The sequence below is a fragment of the Lithobates pipiens genome, unplaced genomic scaffold (genome assembly GCF_037356315.1).
Source record: "Lithobates pipiens isolate NorthernLeopardFrog02 unplaced genomic scaffold, aLitPip1_a1.2 Scaffold_18, whole genome shotgun sequence".
NCBI lineage: Eukaryota > Metazoa > Chordata > Amphibia > Anura > Ranidae > Lithobates > Lithobates pipiens.
In genome coordinates, this window is record NW_027507758.1 from 386,457,281 (window position 1) to 386,477,646 (window position 20,366).

The 20,366-nt window shown below is 44.3% G+C and overlaps 1 protein-coding gene across 2 annotated transcripts in view; it reads right to left on the reverse strand.

The window, feature by feature from the left end:
• Nucleotides 1–20,366, reverse strand: part of LOC143988323 (glutathione S-transferase 3-like) — a 41,143-nt gene that overhangs the window by 2,361 nt on the left and 18,416 nt on the right. For both annotated transcript variants that reach the window (XM_077487793.1, XM_077487794.1), the window contains 3 exons: nt 19,302–19,434; nt 9,613–9,754; nt 578–709 (listed from right to left, as the gene is read on the reverse strand). In XM_077487793.1, coding sequence (XP_077343919.1) covers nt 578–709; nt 9,613–9,754; nt 19,302–19,434 — 407 coding nt within the window. The remainder of the gene's footprint in view (nt 1–577; nt 710–9,612; nt 9,755–19,301; nt 19,435–20,366) is intronic.

Consider the following 20,366-nt stretch of genomic DNA (forward strand, 5'->3'; position numbering starts at 1 on the left):
TGAATCTGGGAGGGTATCTAGGGGGTGTGATCAGGGTGGGGGTATCAAAGGCCACAGGTTGAGGGGCACAAATTACTTGCCTTGCCCCAGGCTCTGACAACCCACACTATGCCACTGTGGTGCAACCACTGGCAGTGTCTTTGTATGCAGTGTATCTGTATGGCACAGTCTCTGGCAGCGTAGCTGTATGGCAGTGTCCCTGTATGGAAGTTTCATATGTTGCAGTCTCTGGTAGTGTCCCTGTATGGTGCAAACTCTAGCAGGGTCTCTGTATGGCACAATCTATGGCAGGGTCTCTGTATGGCACAGTCTTTGGCAGGGTCTCTGTATGGCACAGTCTATGGCAGGGTCTCTGTATGGCACAACCTCTGCCAGTGTCTCTGTATAGCACAATCTCTGGCAGTGTCTCTGTATGGCACAACCTCTGGCAGGGTTTATGTAGATGTTCATGTCAATGTAATTTATAATAAATGACATATAATTCTATAGGTTAAACATTGTCTATAAAATTATTATGGCCAAAAAAAAAAAAATCCACATAAGCTGCATGTTTTACAAGTTATAATCACTGCATTACCTTCAGTCGTGGAAAGTCAGGTAGGATGTCGGCACATTTTTCTTCTACCATTAGGATGCCTTCCAGCAGCTGTACATCTGCCCAGCTCAGCTGATTTCCAACCAGAAATTTCCCACCATGTTCTTTTAAGATCTGCAGTAAATGTAGAGATAGAATAATTCATTGTGTTGCCTTAAACTGGCCATACACTAGTAGATTTTCCTATGAACATTTACAGTGTCTTGAGAAAAGTATTCATACCCCTTGAAATTTTCCACATTTTGTCATGTTACAGCCAAAAACATAAATGCATTTTATTGGGATTTTATGTGATAGATCAACACAAAGTGGCACATAATTATGAAGTGGAAGGAAAATTATAAATGGTCTTCAATTTTTTTTTACAAATAAATATCTGAAAAGTGTGGCGTGCATTTATATTCAGCCCCCTTTATTCTGATACCATTAACTAACATCTAGTAGAACCAATTGCATTCAGAAGTCACCTAATTAGTAAATAGAGTCCACCTGTGTGTAATTTAATTTCAGTATAAATATGGCTGTTCTGTGAAGCCCTCAGAGGTTTGTTAGAGAACCTTAGTGAACAAACAGCATCATGAAGGCTAAGGGACACACCAGACAGGTCAAGGATAAAGTTGTGGAGAAATTTAAAGCACGATTAGATTAAAAAAATATCCCAAGCTTTGAACATCTCACAGAGCACTGTTCAATCCATCACCCGGGCAAGGAGAGCATTAATCGGAGAAGCAGCCAAGAGGCCCATGATAACTCTGGAGGAGCTGCAGAGATCCACAGCTCAGGTGGGAGAATCTGTCCACAGGACAACTATTAGTCATGCACTCCAAATCTGGCCTTTATGGAAGAGTTTCAAGATGAAAGCCATTGTTAAAAGAAAGCCATAAGAAGTCCTGTTCGCAGTTTGCGAGAAGCAATGTGGGGGACACAAGAAATTAACTTTTTGGCCTAAAAGCAAAATGCTATGTGTGGTGGAAAACTAACACTGCACATCACCCTGAACACGGCATCCCCACCGTGAAACATGGTGGTGGCAGTATCATGTGCGGATGCTTTTTTTCAGCAGGGACAGGGAAGCTGGTCAGAAGATGGATGGAGCCAAATACAGGGAAATCTTAGAAGAAAACCTGTTAGAGTCTGCAAAAGACTTGAGATTGGAATGGATGTTCACCTCCCAGCAGAACAACAGAGTTACAATGGAATGGTTTAAATCAAAGCATATTCATGTGTTAGAATGGCCCAGTCAAAGTCCAGACTTCAATCCAATTGAGAATCTGTGGCAAGACTTGAAAATTGCTGTTCCCAGATGTTCTCTGTCCAATCTGACAGCGCTTGAGCTATTTTGCAAAGAAGAATGGACAAAAAAGTCACTCTCTCTATGCACAAAGCTGGTAGAGACATCCCCACAAAGACTTGCAGCTGCAATTGCAGTGAAAGATGGTTCTACAAAGTATTGACTCGGGGGGGCTGAATACAAATGCACTTCACATTTTTCAGATATTTATTTGTAAAAAAATTTGAAAACCATTTATCATTTTTCCTCCACTTCACAATTATGTGCCACTTTGTGTTGGGCTATCACATAAAATACCAATAAAATACATTGACGTTTTTGGTTGTAACATGACAACATGTGGCAAATGAAAGGGACATGAATATTTTTTCAAGTCACTATATACAAAAATTCTCAGTACATTTGCTACTTTGATGAATGTTCAAAAGTACTTCAAAATCGAGTTTGTTTTTACCATTCGATTTTTGGAATGAATGTAATTTCCCAAACATAACGTGTACTGTATACACTCTTAGAAATATGTTTATTTAAGATTGATTTCACAGTAATATACAATGAATGTAAATGGCCTAACGATTGCTTAGAACTTAAAAGGGGTTGTAAACCCTATTTTATTTTAATTTTTTTAAATAACAAACATGTCATACTTACCTCCACTGTGCAGTTTGTTTTGCACAGAGTGGCCCCACTCATCCTCTTCTGGGGTCCCCAGGGGCGCTATCAGCTTCTCCCCGCATCGGTAAACCCCCTAGGACAAACGCTCTCCCTGGGGGTCACCGTGCAGGCACGTTCCAGAGTTCGGCTTTTGCGTCCATAGACACAGAATGCAGGACTCAGCCCTGCCCCCCATCACCCGGATCATTGGATTTGATTGACAGCAGCGGGAGCCAATGGCTGCGCTGCTATCAATCTATCTAATCAAAAGACAATGGGTAGAGAGGTAGAGCGTGTCTCCGCTGTGGGAACGAATGGGCCTCAGGGGAGTAAACCCGGGGATAGGGGGCCGGTCAGTGTCAGGATGCATTCAGGTGAAAAAGCATCAGGGTTTACAAGCCCTTTAACCTATAACTAAACAAGTTAAACCTTTTTTTTTTTTTTGTTTTGGATAGAGTGGAGATGGATTGGAACGCCTGTGAATTTGTATTGCTGTCGGTACCCCCGTTGGGAAGATGCACCCTCTCTATTTGTCCTGTTTACCATTATCATTGAAAGTGAAAGTAAAAGAAAATCCCAAATTTTGGGTTGTCCCCAGAAATGTAATAGAGGGAAAATCTTGCAATGAGGACACTGGTTCTGGTGATCTGAGGGTTTCCAAGAAATTCCCTTTATTTGCAGTGATTTCCTTTCACTTTCTGTTTGGGTATGGGACAGGAAGTAAAGGGAAATCTCTGCATTGGGACACAGATGGAAAAAAAAATCTGACGGGGGTATATCCCTCAATTACTCTATCCAAAATGAAAAAAAAAAAAGTTTTGCCTATAGTTCTACTTTAAAGTGGGAGTAAACTCCTATGCATGACTTACACTTTAATACATGTTAAAGTGGAAGTAAACTTCCACCACTGACTTTCACCTATAGATAAGCCTATAATAAGGCTTACCTATAGGTACAGTAAATATCTCCTAAATCTGCATCGTTTAGGATATATTTACTTTTGATGCAGCCGGTGATGTCACTGATGCATGCACTCTGAAGGAATGGAATACCGTGCCATTCCTTCAGAGTCCTGCGCAGTGAACTTCAGTGTCATTGCGGCTCTGGCCACTTACACAGCCGGAGTCCGCGAACCCAAAAGGAAGACTAGGTAAAGATGGAAGTGCCTTCAGAGGTAACAGCGAATCACTGGAGGGCTTAATTTTAACCACTTGACCACTGGGCACTTAAACCCCCTTCCTAACCAGACCAATTTTCAGCTTTTTGGTCATGCAACAATGTACCCATATTAAATTGTTGTGCTTTTTTTCACACAAATAGAGCTTTCTTTTGGTGGTATTTAATCACCACAGTTTTTTTTTTTTTTTTGCGCTATAAGCTATGATGCCAATCACTAAAAATGTATCACATCTGAAGTACTGATGGCCTATCTCATTTCTTGAGACCCTAATAAGCCAGGACAGTACAAATGCCCCCCAAATTACCCCTTTCTGGAAAGTAGACATTGAAAGTTATTTAGAAAGAGGCATGGAGAGTTTTATAAAGTTGTAATTTTTTTCCCACAATTCTTTGCAAAAATCAAGATTTTCTTTCTTTTTTTAGAAAAGTGTCATATTATCAGGTTATTTCTCACACACAACATATGTACACCACAAATTACACCCCAAAAAACGTTCTACTTCTCCTGAGTATGGTGATAACACATGTGTGAGACTTTTACACACCGTGGCCACATACAGAGGCCCAACATGCAGGGAGCACCTTCAGGTGTTCTAGGAGCATAAATTACACATCTAATTTCTTGACTACCTCTTGCACTTTTGAAGGCTCTGGAGCACCAGGACAATAAAAACACCCAAAAAAATGACCAGGAAACATCCCAACGTATAATCTATGAGGCATATCAAGTCTTTGGAACATATCATTTTTTTCTACAAATTTGGAAATTGTGGAAGGAAAATGAAAACACATTTTATTTTACACAAAGTGGTCCATTTATACAATATTTCTAACACGTAGCATGTACATACCAAAAATTACACAAATACAAAAAAATTACACAAAATTACAAAATAGATTCTCCTACTCCTCCTGACTCGGAGTATGATGTTACCACATGTGTGAGACTTTTACACAGCCTGGCCACATACAGAGGCACAACATGCAGGGAGCACCATCAGGCCTTCTAGGGGCATAAATTTCAAATCTAATTTGACTACCTATTACACTTTTAGGCACTGTAGTGGCATGGATGGGCCGTGGATGGGGATGGCTAAGCATAGTTGAGCCATGAATGTGGATAGCTGGGCATGGCTGAGTATGGATGAGATGGCTGAGTATAGCTGAGTGGGTATGGATGGGATGGCTGGGTATGGCTGAGCATGGCTGGGTGGATATGGCTGAGTGTGGATGGAATGGCTGGGTTGGGGCTGGGTGTTATGGCTGAGGCTGGGTATGGCTGAGTGTGGATGGATGAGTATTGCTGAGTATGGATGGATGGATGAGTATTGCTGAGTATGGATGGATGAGTATTGCTGAGTATGGATGGATGGAGTAGTCTTGCTGAGCATGGATGACTGAGCATGGATGGATGGATGAGTCTTGCTGCGCATGGATGGATGGATGAGTCTTGCTGAGCATGGATGGATGGATGAATATTGCTGAGCATGGATGGATGGATGAATATTGCTGAGCATGGATGAGTATTGCTGATTATGGATAAATGGATGAGTATCACTGAGGAATAATGGATGAGTATTGCTGAGTATGGATGGATGCGTATTGCTGAGTATGGATGGATGAGTATTGCTGGAGTGGCTGGATGAGTATTGCTGGGATGGATAGATGAGTATTGCTGGGACGGATGGATGAGTATTGCTGGGACGGATGGATGAGTATTGCTGGGATGGATAGATGAGTATTGCTGGGATGGCTGGATGAGTATTGCTGGGATGGCTGGATGAGTATTGCTGGGATGGATGGATGAGTATTGCTGGGATGGATGGATGAGTATTGCTGGGATGGATAGATGAGTGTTGCTGGGACGGATGGATGAGTATTGCTGGGACAGATACAGGCATGTACTGGCCATCAGGACTACAGGGAGTTTACCGGTGGGCCGATGGCTCAGTGGGACGATTTCAGTGACAAAGTAATGGCTGCGCGGCTTGCCCACAACTTCACGCAGTGATGTGAGAAAGATGAGAAAAATACAGAGAATAAGTGAAATAATAAAAGAGGTTAGTGAGAACTCCTTATGTTATGTTACTTATGTTTTTTTTCACAATTGCGTATAGTTGTATATACTGTTTTTGTGCTTGTTTGCAAAAAAGTGGACTGGTCTGGATGAAGTTCAGGGCCAAATTTTTGTCCCAGTCCAGCCCTGGACAGATGGATGAGTATTGCTGGGATGGATAGATGAGTATTGCTGGGATGGATGGATGGATGAGTATTGCTAGGATGGATGGATTAGTATTGATGGGATGGATAGATGAGTATTGTTGGGATGGATGAGTATTGCTGGGATGGATAGATGAGTATTGTTGGGATGGATGAGTATTGCTAGGATGGATGGATTAGTATTGATGGGATGGATGGCTGAGTATTGATGGGATGGATGGATGAGTATTGCTGGGATGGATGGATGAGTATTGCCGTTACAGATGGATGAGTATTGCCGGGACGGATGGATGAGTATTGCTGAGATGGAAGGATGAGTATTGCTGAGATGGATGGATGAGTATTGCTGGGATGGATAGATGAGTATTGTTGGGATGGATGAGTATTGCTAGGATGGATGGGTGAGTATTGCTGAGATGGATGGATGGATGAGTATTGCTGGGACGGATGTATGAGTATTGCTGGGATGGATGGATGAGTATTTCTGAGATGGAAGGATGAGTATTGCTGGGATGGATGGATGAGTATTGCTGGGATGGATAGATGAGTATTGTTGGGATGGATGAGTATTGCTGGGATGGATGGATGAGTATTGCTGAGATGGAAGGATGAGTATTGCTGGGATGGATGGATGAGTATTGCTGGGATGGATAGATGAGTATTGTTGGGATGGATGAGTATTGCTGGGATGGATGGATGAGTATTGCTGAGATGGATGGATGAGTATTGCTGGGATGGATGGATGAGTTTTGCTGGGATAAATGGATGAGTATTGCTGGGATGGATAGATGAGTATTGTTGGGATGGATGAGTATTGCTAGGATGGATGGAATAGTATTGATGGGATGGATGGATGAGTATTGATGGGATGGATGGATGAGTATTGTTGGGATGGATGAGTATTGCTGGGATGGATGGATGAGTATTGCTGGGACGGATAGATGAGTATTGCTGAGATGGAAGGATGAGTATTGCTGAGATGGATGGATGAATATTGCTGGGATGGATAGATGAGTATTGTTGGGATGGATGAGTATTGCTAGGATGGATGGGTGAGTATTGCTGAGATGGATGGATGGATGAGTATTGCTGGGACGGATGTATGAGTATTGCTGAGATAGATGGATGAGTATTGCTGGGATGGATGGATGAGTTTTGCTGGGATAAATGGATGAGTATTGCTGTGATGGATAGATGAGTATTGTTGGGATGGATGAGTATTGCTGGGATGGATGGATGAGTATTGCTGAGATGGAAGGATGAGTATTGCTGGGATGGATGGATGAGTATTGCTGGGATGGATAGATGAGTATTGTTGGGATGGATGAATATTGCTGGGATGGATGGATGAGTATTGCTGAGATGGATGGATGAGTATTGCTGGGATGGATGGATGAGTTTTGCTGGGATAAATGGATGAGTATTGCTGGGATGGATAGATGAGTATTGTTGGGATGGATGAGTATTGCTAGGATGGATGGAATAGTATTGATGGGATGGATGGATGAGTATTGATGGGATGGATGGATGAGTATTGTTGGGATGGATGAGTATTGCTGGGATGGATGGATGAGTAGTGCTGGGACGGATGGATGAGTATTGCTGAGATGGAAGGATGAGTATTGCTGAGATGGATGGATGAATATTGCTGGGATGGATAGATGAGTATTGTTGGGATGGATGAGTATTGCTAGGATGGATGGATGAGTATTGCTGGGATGGATGGATGAGTATTGCTGGGATGGATGGATGAGTATTGCTGAGATGGAAGGATGAGTATTGCTGAGATGGATGGATGAGTATTGCTGGGATGGATAGATGAGTATTGCTGGGACGGATGGATGAGTATTGCTGGGACAGATGGATGAGTATTGCTGGGATGGATAGATGAGTATTGCTAGGATGGATGGATTAGTATTGATGGGATGGATGGATGAGTTTTGCTGGGATAAATGGATGAGTATTGCTGGGATGGATAGATGAGTATTGTTGGGATGGATGAGTATTGCTAGGATGGATGGATTAGTACTGATGGGATGGATGGATGAGTATTGATGGGATGGATGGATGAGTATTGCTGGGATGGATGGATGAGTATTGCTGGGATGGATGGATGAGTATTGCTGAGATGGATAGATGAGTATTGCTGGGATGGATAGATGAGTATTGTTGGGATGGATGAGTATTGCTAGGATGGATGGATGAGTATTGCTGGGATGGATGGATGAGTATTGCTGGGACAGATGGATGAGTATTGCTGAGATAGAAGGATGAGTATTGCTGAGATGGATGGATGAGTAATGCTGGGATGGATGGATGAGTTTTGCTGGGATAAATGGATGAGTATTGCTGGGATGGATAGATGAGTATTGTTGGGATGGATGAGTATTGCTAGGATGGATTGATGAGTATTGCTGGGATGGATGGATGAGTATTGCTGGGACGGATGGATGAGTATTGCTGAGATGGAAGGATGAGTATTGCTGAGATGGATGGATGAGTATTGCTGGGATGGATGGATGAGTTTTGCTGGGATAAATGGATGAGTATTGCTGGGATGGATAGATGAGTATTGTTGGGATGGATGAGTATTGCTAGGATGGATGGAATAGTATTGATGGGATGGATGGATGAGTATTGATGGGATGGATGGATGAGTATTGCTGGGATGGATGAGTATTGCTGGGATGGATGGATGAGTTTTGCTGGGATAAATGGATGAGTGTTGCTGGGATGGATAGATGAGTATTGTTGGGATGGATGAGTATTGCTAGGATGGATGGAATAGTATTGATGGGATGGATGGATGAGTATTGATGGGATGGATGGATGAGTATTGTTGGGATGGATGAGTATTGCTGGGATGGATGGATGAGTATTGTTGGGATGGATGAGTATTGCTGGGATGGATGGATGAGTATTGCTGGGACAGATGGATGAGTATTGCTGAGATGGAAGGATGAGTATTGCTGAGATGGATGGATGAGTATTGCTGGGATGGATAGATGAGTATTGTTGGGATGGATGAGTATTGCTAGGATGGATGGATGATTATTGCTGGGATGGATGGATGAGTATTGCTGGGATGGATAGATGAGTATTGTTGGGATGGATGAGTATTGCTAGGATGGATGGATGAGTATTGCTGGGATGGATGAGTGCTGGAATGGGCATAGATCAGCGCTATGGGCAGTACACATCCAGCCCACCACGCTGCTGCACCTGATCTCTCCCCTCTCCCCTCTTTGTACGGATCGGTACAGAGAGGGGAGAGAGCAACCGGACATGACACCAGTTTGTTTACAAGTGATCGATCCGTCATTTGACGGAGCGATCATCTGGTAAACGGCTGATGTCAGCGGCCATTTACTGTGATCCATGGTGCGTCAGGTCGTCACAGATATTCTGGGGTGCGTGCCCCAGGGGGCGCACAGGAGCAATATTCTGGGAGGACATCCATGGACGCCCTTCCAGAATAAGCCAACCGCACTGCAGCCATCTTTTGGCTATGGGCCGCTCTGCATTTATGTAAGGTAAGTTTCACATAATGTGCTAGTATGCAATGCATATTATGGCATTGCATTGCAGGATTAAAAAAATAAAATAAATCAATATTATTGCAGAAGTGCCCCAATAAATGCTGGCAGAAGAAACTCATGATAAAATAAATTACCTTTTCATAAACAGGAAAGTATCTTTCTTTAGCCTTTTGCACAATAAACTTAATGTGCTTCTGTTTGTCTTCAGGTGATAAAAATTGATGTGGGATGATGATCTCTATAAGATCAGTAGTGCCTCCAACATACATATCGATCCTGAAAGCATAAAGAAACACTGACATGCACGCTATACAGTAGATAATAAGTATATACCTGACAAAAATAACTACACAAACAAAACAACTTTTAAAGTCTTTCTATCTTGTGAGTAGGAATGAGCCGAACACCCCCCGGTTCGGTTCGCACCAGAACTTTCGAACGGACCCCGCGTTCGTAACGAACGTTAGAACCCCATTGAAGTCTATGGGACTCGAACGTTCGAAATGGAAAGTGCTAATTTTAACGGCTGATATGCAAGATACTGTCCTAAAAAGGGTTTGGGGACCTGACTCCTGCCTCAGGGGACATGGGTCAATGCAATAAAAAGTTTTAAAAGCGGCCGTTTTGGCGGGAACACTGATTTTAATGACGATTAAAGTGAAAAAAAAAAATGAAATATTCCTTTAAATATGGTGCCTGGGGGGTGTCTTTAGTATGCCTGTGAAGTGCCACGTGTTTCCCGTGTTTAGAACAGTCCCTGCACAAAATGACATTAAACGGAAATAACACCATTTAAAACTGCTTGCGGTTTTAATGTTATATCTGGTTCCTGCAATATGGTTGAAAATCATTCAGAAAAATGGCATGGGTAGCCCTCCCTGCCCATTACCAGCCTATTTGGGTCTTGTACGCATATTAAGGGGAACCCCGTACCCATATTAAAAAAAGGAAATGTGTGTGGCCCCCAGGCCCTATATACTCAGAACAGCAGTATACAGGCGGTGCAAACAAGACAGGGACTGTGTAGGTTTGTTGTGTTAAGTTGAATCTGTTTGTAATTTTCAACTGGTACATTTTTAAAGTGTAGCTCCAGTCAAAAAAACTATTTTTAAGCTTTTTGGAAAACATAGGGAAGGGTTATCACCCCTGTATAATTTGTTTTGTCGTCCATCTTTTTTCATCTCACTTGCTGTTGTCTCCTTCCGTTTGCAAGTAGGAGATGTTTGTAAATTGGATGTTTGAAAGTAGGGGCCTGCCCTATATGCTCTGCAGAAATGGCGGAACAAGGTGTTGGTGTTGCCACAACATTGTAAGCCCTCAAAGTGACTCTTGGTCGGCGCTGGAGCGCCCTGCTGTGAACGATTATATCAAGAATTGTAATTACATGCCATTGTTGAACAGTGGTAGAAAAATTGACCTTTGGTGGTTGTGGTGCTGGTGCCACAACACTATAAGTCCTCATCGTTACTCTGGGTGGGCACAGGAAGGGGCCCTCCTGTGAAATATTATATCAAGAATTGTAATTACATGTCCCTGTTAAACAGGGGCAGAAAAATTGGGCCTTAGGCACTGGTGCCATCACACTGCAACCTCTGCCATATACTGTAGTTTTATTGCAGGAATTAGCCCTGCTGCAAAGCATTGCATCAAAAATTGTACTTAAACGCCCCTGTTAAACAGGGGCAGAAAAATTGGGCCTTAGGCACTGGTGCCATCACACTGCAACCTCTGCCATATACTGTAGTTTTATTGCAGGAATTAGCCCTGCTGCAAAGCATTGCATCAAAAATTGTACTTAAACGCCCCTGTTAAACAGGGGCAGAAAAATTGGGTCTTAGGCACTGGTGCCATCACACTGCAACCTCTGCCATATACTGTAGTTTTATTGCAGGAATTAGCCCTGCTGCAAAGCATTGCATCAAAAATTGTACTTAAACGCCCCTGTTAAACAGGGGCAGAAAAATTGGGCCTTAGGCACTGGTGCCATCACACTGCAACCACTGCCATATACTGTAGTTTTATTGCAGGAATTAGCCCTGCTGCAAAGCATTGCATCAAAAATTGTACTTAAACGCCCCTGTTAAACAGGGGCAGAAAAATTGGGCCTTAGGCACTGGTGCCATCACACTGCAACCTCTGCCATATACTCTAGTTTTATTGCAGGAATTAGCCCTGCTGCAAATCATTGCATCAAAAATTGTACTTAAACGCCCCTGTTAAACAGGGGCAGAAAAATTGGGCCTTAGGCACTGGTGCCATCACACTGCAACCTCTGCCATATACTCTAGTTTTATTGCAGGAATTAGCCCTGCTGCAAAGCATTGCATCAAAAATTGTACTTAAACGCCCCTGTTAAACAGGGGCAGAAAAATTGGGCCTTAGGCACTGGTGCCATCACACTGCAACCTCTGCCATATACTCTAGTTTTATTGCAGGAATTAGCCCTGCTGCAAAGCATTGCATCAAAAATTGTACTTAAACGCCCCTGTTAAACAGGGGCAGAAAAATTGGGCCTTAGGCACTGGTGCCATCACACTGCAACCTCTGCCATATACTCTAGTTTTATTGCAGGAATTAGCCCTGCTGCAAAGCATTGCATCAAAAATTGTACTTAAACGCCCCTATTAAACAGGGGCAGAAAAATTGGGCTGCTGGCATCACCCAGAACCAAAAATGTTCTTCCAACATATCAGCGGAGGAGGAAGAGGATAGACAATCAACATAACAGGACAGTCACTCAGCATCAGCATAGGCAGTCTTGAAGGGATGTGGTATTTCAAAAAAAATTATTCGGTTACATCAGCTTCAGGTGCTTGGTAGCTGTGGGTGATCCAAGACTGATTCATCTTGATGAAGGTCAGTCGATCAACTGATTCGGTGGACAGGCGCACCCTGTGATCGGTAACGAAGCCACCAGCAGCACTGAAGGTGCGTTCCGAAAGAACGCTGGATGCAGGACAGGCCAGTAGCTAAATTGCATACTGTGCAAGCTCTGGCCAGTGATCCATCCTCAAGACCCAGTAAGCCAGAGGATTTTCAGTGGGAAAGGTGTCCAAGTCTGACCTTGCCCCTAGGTATTCCTGCACCATGTAAATTAGACGCTGGCGATGGGTGCTGGAACCAATCATACCTTGGGGCTGCGGACTAAAAAATTGTCTGAAAGCATCAGTCAGACGGCCACCTTCTCCACCGCTCCTTCTGACTGATGCCTCAGCAACACGTTGTCCAGGACCAGGAGTTTGTGACCTCCCAGTCTCTGGGAACGCGTTGCACAGAGCTTTCTGCAAGGCCTCCCGGAGATGTCTCATCCTCTGCTCCCTCTGCGATGGCAAGATAAGGTCGGCAACCTTACCCTTGTACCGTGGATCAAGGAGAGTGGCCAGCCAGTAATGGTCCCTCTCCTTGATCCGAAGAATACGAGGATCCTTCCGCAGGCTTTGCAGGATCAGGGAGGCCATGCAGCGTAGGTTAGCTGAGGCATTCGGTCCGGAGTCCTCTGGGTCACTAAGGACAACATGATTCGCAGCTACCTCCTCCCAGCCACGTACAAGTCCACGTGTTTCTTGGGACTGTAAATCATCCCTATAAGACTGCTGCTGCTGCTGCTGATGCTGAGTGCCAGCCTCCACCTCCATGCTGACACAATCATCCTCCTCCTCCTCTTCCTCCTTCTCACCCTCTTCCTGTGTGATGGGTGGCACAGCAGGAACACTGTCTGGATAAAGGGGGCCTTGAGAGGCAAGGAAGTCCTCCTCTTCCTGCCTCTGTTCTGCCTCAAGTGCCCTGTCCATTATTCCACGCAGCGTATGCTCCAAGAGGTGGACAAGAGGTACAGTGTCACTGATGCATGCACTGTCACTGCTCACCATCCTTGTGGCCTCCTCAAACGGTGACAGGACAGTGCATGCATCCCTGATCATGCCCCACTGGCGTGGTGAGAAAAAACCAAGCTCCCCTGACCCTGTCCTGGTGCCGTAGTCGCACAGGTACTCATTGATGGCCCTCTGCTGCGTGTGCAGCCGCTGCAGCATGGCCAATGTTGAGTTCCATCTGGTGGGCATGTCACATATAAGGCGGTTCTTGGGCAGGTTCAACTCCTTTTGGAGCTCAGCCAGCCGAGCACAGGCATTAAATGATCAGCGGAAATGCACACAGACTCTCCTGGCCTGTTTCAGGACATCCTGTAAGCCGGGGTACCTGCCCAAGAACCGCTGCACCACCAGGTTAAGGACGTGAGCTACACAGGGCACATGGGTCAGTTGTCCCTGTCGGAGGGCGGAGAGGAGGTTGGTGCCATTGTCGCAAACCACCATTCCTGGCTTAAGCTGGCGTGGCGTCAACCACCTCTCGGCCTGCCCCTGCAGAGCTGACAAAACATCCGCCCCAGTGTGGCTCCTGTCCCCCAAACAAACCAGCGCAAGCACGGCATGGCATAGTTTTGCCTGCGTACTTGCGTAGCCCCTGCAACGCCTACGGAGCACCGCTGGTTCTGAGGACAGAGCACTGGAAGAGGCCATGGAGGAAGAAGAAGAGGAGGGGGTGGAGGAGAGAGGTGTGTCACAACCAATAGTAGCATTTTGGAGGCGTGGTGGCGGAACAACCTCCAACACTACTGCACCTTGTCCTGCATCCTTCCCAGCAGCCAGAAGAGTGACCCAATGGGCCGTGAAAGACAGGTAACGACCCTGTCCATGCCTGCTGGACCATGAGTCAGCGGTAATATGCACCTTACCGCTGACCGCCCTGTCCAGCGAGGCAAGGACATTGCCTTCCACATGCCGGTAGAGAGCCGGAATCGCCTTCCGTGAGAAAAAGTGGCATTTGGGGACCTGCCACTGAGGAACCGCACATTGTACAAACTCACGGAAGGGGGCCGAGTCTACCAACTGAAAAGGCAGCAGTTGAAGTGCTAGCAATTTAGCCAAGCTAGCATTCAACCGCTGGGCATGTGGATGGCTGGGAGTAAATTTCTTCCGCCGGTCCAGCAGCTGGGGCAGGGACATTTGCCTGCTATAATCGGACGTGGATGTACCACTAGCAGAGTTCCCGGAAGCACTTGGCTGTAACACACCTAATTCTACACCTTCATTCCTCTCAGAGCAGGTTTCAGAGAGGACTGAAGGTCTAGTGGGGTTGGAGATGCCAGCTGATGAGGGGCAAGGAGAGGTCCGCTTTGTTCTTTGGTGTGGGTCTTTGAGGTATGCTTGCCAACGAGCTGCATGGCAGGTCAACATATGTCTGGTCAAGCATGTGGTGCCCAAGCGGCTGATGTTTTGGCCACGTGAGATACGCTTGAGACATATGTTGCAAATAGCAGCGGTGCGATCTGATGCACTCGTCTCAAAAAGCCCACACCAAAGAACTTTTAGAATAACGCGCAGAGGAAGCGCTCTGCGCAGGCGGAGCTCTGCGGTGTGATTCAGTCGGTGTGCTGCCCCTAAGCTGGCCCCCGGAGGGCATCCTGCCTCGTTGGACATGTGCCTCCTCCTCCTCCTCCTCCTCCTCCTCCCTCCTTCCAGGCACCCACGTGGAGTCAGTGCCCTCATCATCCCCTCCCTCTTCATCGCTGTAGCAAACCTGGCAGTATGCTGCAGCTTGTGGAACATGACTGCCAGATTGCTGTGCTTCTTGAGCATCCTCTCTCTCTGCGCTCACGCTACTGCCTTCCTCTAGCTGAGTGTCATCATCAGAGCCCACCAAACACTGGGCATCCTCCTGGAGCATGTACCCAACACTGTGCTCAAAGAGTTCAGGAGACTCCTCAGGAGGACGTGGTGGGTCTAGGGAAGGAGTCACTGATGATGACATTGAGAGGAGGGACGACGATGTGTTGGCAGCTGCTTTTCTACTACCCTGAGACTGGGTGAGAGAGGATGAGGAGGATGAAGAGGGCTTGGTCATCCACTCTACCAAGTCGTTGGCATGTTGCGGTTCAACATGTCCAGCTGCAGAAAAGAAGGACAAGCATGTCCCATGGCCACGTGCTGATGACAATGCACCGCGTCCACGACCAGCACTGTTGTCTCTAGACACAGAGCCTGCTTGCCCTCTTTTATCGGCTCGCGCCTGTCTGCCTCTCCTTGCTGGCCTTCCAGACATGGTAATGGCCTGAAGGGAGTTGGGTAAAACAGTAGTTGGGTAGTTTATATTGTGCTGGAGGCACACAACACCCACTAACTCCTGCAGATGCCTTTTTTATAGAACAGCAGAGTTAAAGGGGTATATACAGATGTATACTGTGCTGTGCTGGAAGCACACACAACTTCCAATAACTCCTGCAGATGACAATCGGGCCCAAATAGAGAACAGCTATGTAGGTGGATTATAGCGGTATGTACTGGGTACAGAGCACGCACACAGCACGCACTATCTCCTGAGTGACACTACTGACTGCAAGCTCTATTGTTAAAGATGGACCACTAGCTATATAGGTGAGGTGAATATCACGGTGTATACTGCGGTCAGGGCACGCAGACAATAACCAGAAAACAGCAGAGTTAAAGGGGTATATACAGATGTATACTGTGCTGTGCTGGAAGCACACACAACTTCCAATAACTCCTGCAGATGACAATCGGGCTCAAATAGAGAACAGCTATGTAGGTGTATATAGTGGTATGTACTGGGTACAGAGCATGCAGACAGCACGCACTAACACTACTGACTGCAAGCTCTATTATTAAAGCTAGATCACTAGCTATATAGGTGAGGTGAATATAGTGGTGTATACTGCGGTAAGGGCACAGACAGTAACCACTACACAAGAGCAAGATAGTAAATCAGCCAAAAACGATTGGTGTGTAACTGTGTTGAAGGTACACAGAACACCCACTGCTTCAGACGCCAACACACTACACGAGGCCGCCTTAATGGCGGCCTTATATAGTGTGGGGCGTGCACTACACAGCCTGAGCTATGATTGGCCACAGGCAGGATGCCTGTGGCCAACCATGGCTCTCCTCGCTGCTGGCGCTGCGATTGGCCAAGCATGCGGGGTCACAGTGCATGCTTGGCCAATCGTGAGACAGCAATGCATTGCGCCATCGCAGTGCATTGTGGGCCACACGAATTTTGCCGCGAACGGCCCAAACGTTCGGAATTCGGCGAACGCACGAACGACCGATGTTCGAGTCGAACATGCGTTCGACTCGAACACGAAGCTCATCCCTACTTGTGAGAATTGGGGATTCTGTCTTAAATAAACTCTTCTTTTGAGAATGCTAGTTCCCTGGCTGTCATGCTGCAGCTATGGCTTCAAGGCTTTAAATCACTGACCCAGAACCATTTTAGACATTAGGAATTCTAAAACGTTTCTGATACTCCTTTACAGCATGCTTGATCTGGGTCTGTGACTCAAAAGTAGGCCAGGAACATCGGCCACTGTACTCCCCTCACAACAAAGCCACTTTAATTGACTGTGCCAACTGCCAAAATCATTCTGGCATTCTTTGTTCTGTTATAATAGGCAGTCCTTCCAAAAGGAATAAGGCCAGGAAAGGCTGCTACCACAAATTTACAAATGTATCCATTTACTGTTTAAACAATAAGTAGCTTTATTATAAATTTTTTTATGCAGATAAAATGATACATATGTATATTATAATTTACTGCAAAATGTAACGTCTTGTACAAACACTACCCTTGCTAGATTACAGTAATCAGTGTGCACATATACAAAGGGGCTTCAAGAGTAATGTAACTCCTTTTTGTTCTGGTAAGCGTCTTTTATACTCCCCTCTAATTAACTACTTCAGCCCCAGAAGATTTGGCTGCTGAATGACCAGGCCATTTTTTGTGATTCGGCACTGCGTCACTTTAACTGACAACTGCACAGTCGTACGACGTTGCACCCAAACAAGAATTCCTTTTTTCCCACAAATAGAGCTTTCTTTTGGTGGTATTTAATCATCGCTGCAGTTTTTATTTTTTACGCTATAAACCATAAAGCTACAATTTTGAAAAAAAAAAAACAGCATTTTGTACTTTTTGCTATAATAAATATCCCATTTTTGCTTTTTTTTTTTTTTTAAAAAAAGCAATTCTTTTTCTCAGTTTATGTATTCTTCAACATATTTTTTGAAAAAAAAAAAAATCGCAATAAGCGTATATTGATTGGTTTGCGCAAAAGTTATAGCGTCTACAAGATAGGAGATGGATTTATAGCATTTTTATTATTTTTTTTTAATAGTAATGGTGGCAATCTGCGATTTTTATCGGGACTCTGACATTATGGCGGACAAATTGGACACATTTTTGGGACCACTGGCATTTATACAGCGATCAGTGCTATAAAAATGCACTGATTACTGTGTAAATGTCACTGGCAGGGGAGGGGTTAACACTAAGGGGCGATCAAGGGGTTAGCTATGTTCCCTAGGTGTGTTCTAACTAAAGGGGGAGGGGACTAACCTAGAGGAAATTACAGATCATGGTTCCTAGCTATTAGGAACTCATGATCTGTCTCTCCTCACAGAACAGGGATTTGTGTGTTTACACACACACTCCCTTGTTCTGCCTCTAGTGTTCGCGATCGCTCGTGGCCAGCAGTCTTTGCGAACATCAGCTATGAGCATTGGCACCCCCCCATGTGCACCGCGCGCGCGTGCCTGCTATCCCGCTTAAAGGAGCCGACATATAGCTATGATGGCTCATGGGATCGTGATGACCTCCATAATGTATAATGACGGCGGCTGGTCTGCAAACAGTTAAGGAAGAAGTGGACTTGATTTTTGTTTACATATACCCATGTACCATTTTGGAAATTTTCATTTTTGATCCCTTACCCTTATCTCCTAGATTGTAAGCTCTAATGACCAGAGCCCTCTGGTCTGATTGTTCCTGTATTGAATTGAATTGTAAATGTACTTTCTTCCCTCATGTTGTAAAGCTCTGCACAAACTGTTGTCGCTATAAAAATCCTGTACAATAATAATAATAATAAAAAATGAAAGTGCAGTTTGACATCTTTTTGTTTGTCTTCTTATGATTCTATTATTTGTTGTTATAGTAGGTCATATCACAAATACTGTATATATTTTTCTGATACCCAAACAATGATGTTATCATATCAAGTTCAGATGAGGTTATTATATGCATATATTGATCCTTTACATAGAGAGAGTTGTGATAATCACAGCAGTCACATTTTTTCAGAAACAAAAAACAAAACATAAAAACAAAACAAAAAACAGGGCAGTCTCAATGGAGACAGTAAGGCCCCATGCACATGGGTGCATGGGGCTCTACAACATAAATTGCTGGCATATTTCCCCACCTGAAGACACAGCTATTGTTTAGTAGCAGCTCATAGTAAAAATGGCTGTATACAACTGTATGAGGGAATAGGCCGGTACTAGCATGAACCTGGGCATGTGTAAAGTGGTACACCCTTGAATGCAGACTGGTCTACATGCTGGATTGAATACACGTACATGAGCGCGGTTTATGCAAGTATCAGGATATTCCCTAATACAGCTGTATACAGCAAATTCATTAGTATGGGCAGCTGTATACAGTAGCCACGTCTCACGGGGGAGGTACAAAGCCTATAATATATGCTGTATGCCAAAAAGCACCTGGGTATGTGAGCCCTAAGGGTCTCAGCTCAGACCTAGTTTTGTTTTAGAGGTCCAGGTGAGATTGCACCCCCATAGCCAATAATAATTTCTTTATGGTTTGGTAAAAGTGACAGTAAAATCACTAGCACACTGGCTAGACAATATGTAAAAATTGAAAAAATACAGATTTGTAACATTACCACCGTTAATGATAAATGGTTAGTCATTAACTTAAAACGTTCCTAGGAAAAAAAAAAAAGTCATACAGCAATCTTTCCTTCAGGTTTTTCCCATACAGGTCATATTTTGCAGCAATATATTGCATTATGGCTCTTGATTGTACAAGCCTCATTCCATCCATTTGCACCATTGGCACTTGCTCAAAAAGTAATGCTCCTTCTGAAAATATAAAACACAGGTTAAAATATGCATCACCAGTACAATAATGGGTAAATGACAAAGGTCAGAGTAATAATCAGTCAAAAACCTATTTGTGGCCACATCGAGTCTGCCAGGATGAACAAATAAAACAGCTCAGCGGGCATAAGTGTGATTGTTTACAGATACTTGGCACCTCCTGGCATGTCAAAAAGGAGACAACATCATTTGGTTATTAGGAAACATTTTCTTTTATTAACAATTGGCCTTTAGGATCATATTATTTAATCCTACTGACCTAAACAGAAGTGATCTTAACCTCTTGCTACCCTTGTAACACATATTTAGCAGCAAAGAGGAGGGGCTTTATGCCAATACGATGGGTGGCAGAGCTTTCTGTGTTGAGAGTGTGCACTTACTGCAGGCTCCCAGCATAGTGACTGAGCTGTCAAAGACCACTCCTGGTCTGTACTAATGATCATGTGACCGCTGTGACAGCCAATCACCGTGGGCATGTGATTAGCCAGTCCTTCCTGCCCTTGGGTGTAAAGACCCTGTTAACCTTTCTGGCAGTATGATTCAGTCTGGATTTAGGTGCTGAAAGCAGTACAATTATTTTGCATGGAAATCTGGCGTTTTATTTTGTAGTCTAGCAGACATCCCAGGTATGATAAAGTTTATATTATTATATATATTATATTATAATAAAGAATAATAAAAAATAAAGAAGAATAAAAAATATTAATGTAATGTAATCAAATCCTAAAACACTGAAAAAGGGACACTTTTTGGTTGCTATGGACAATCTCTAAATTCCAGGCAGAAAAAAACAGTATTTATAATATAAAAGTACATGCAGGGCACTGCACAGACCACTAGGGACAAAGGGTGTGTGTAATTTTGTAATACAGTACTGTAATCTGTAAGATTACAGTGCTGTGTGTGTTTTGTGT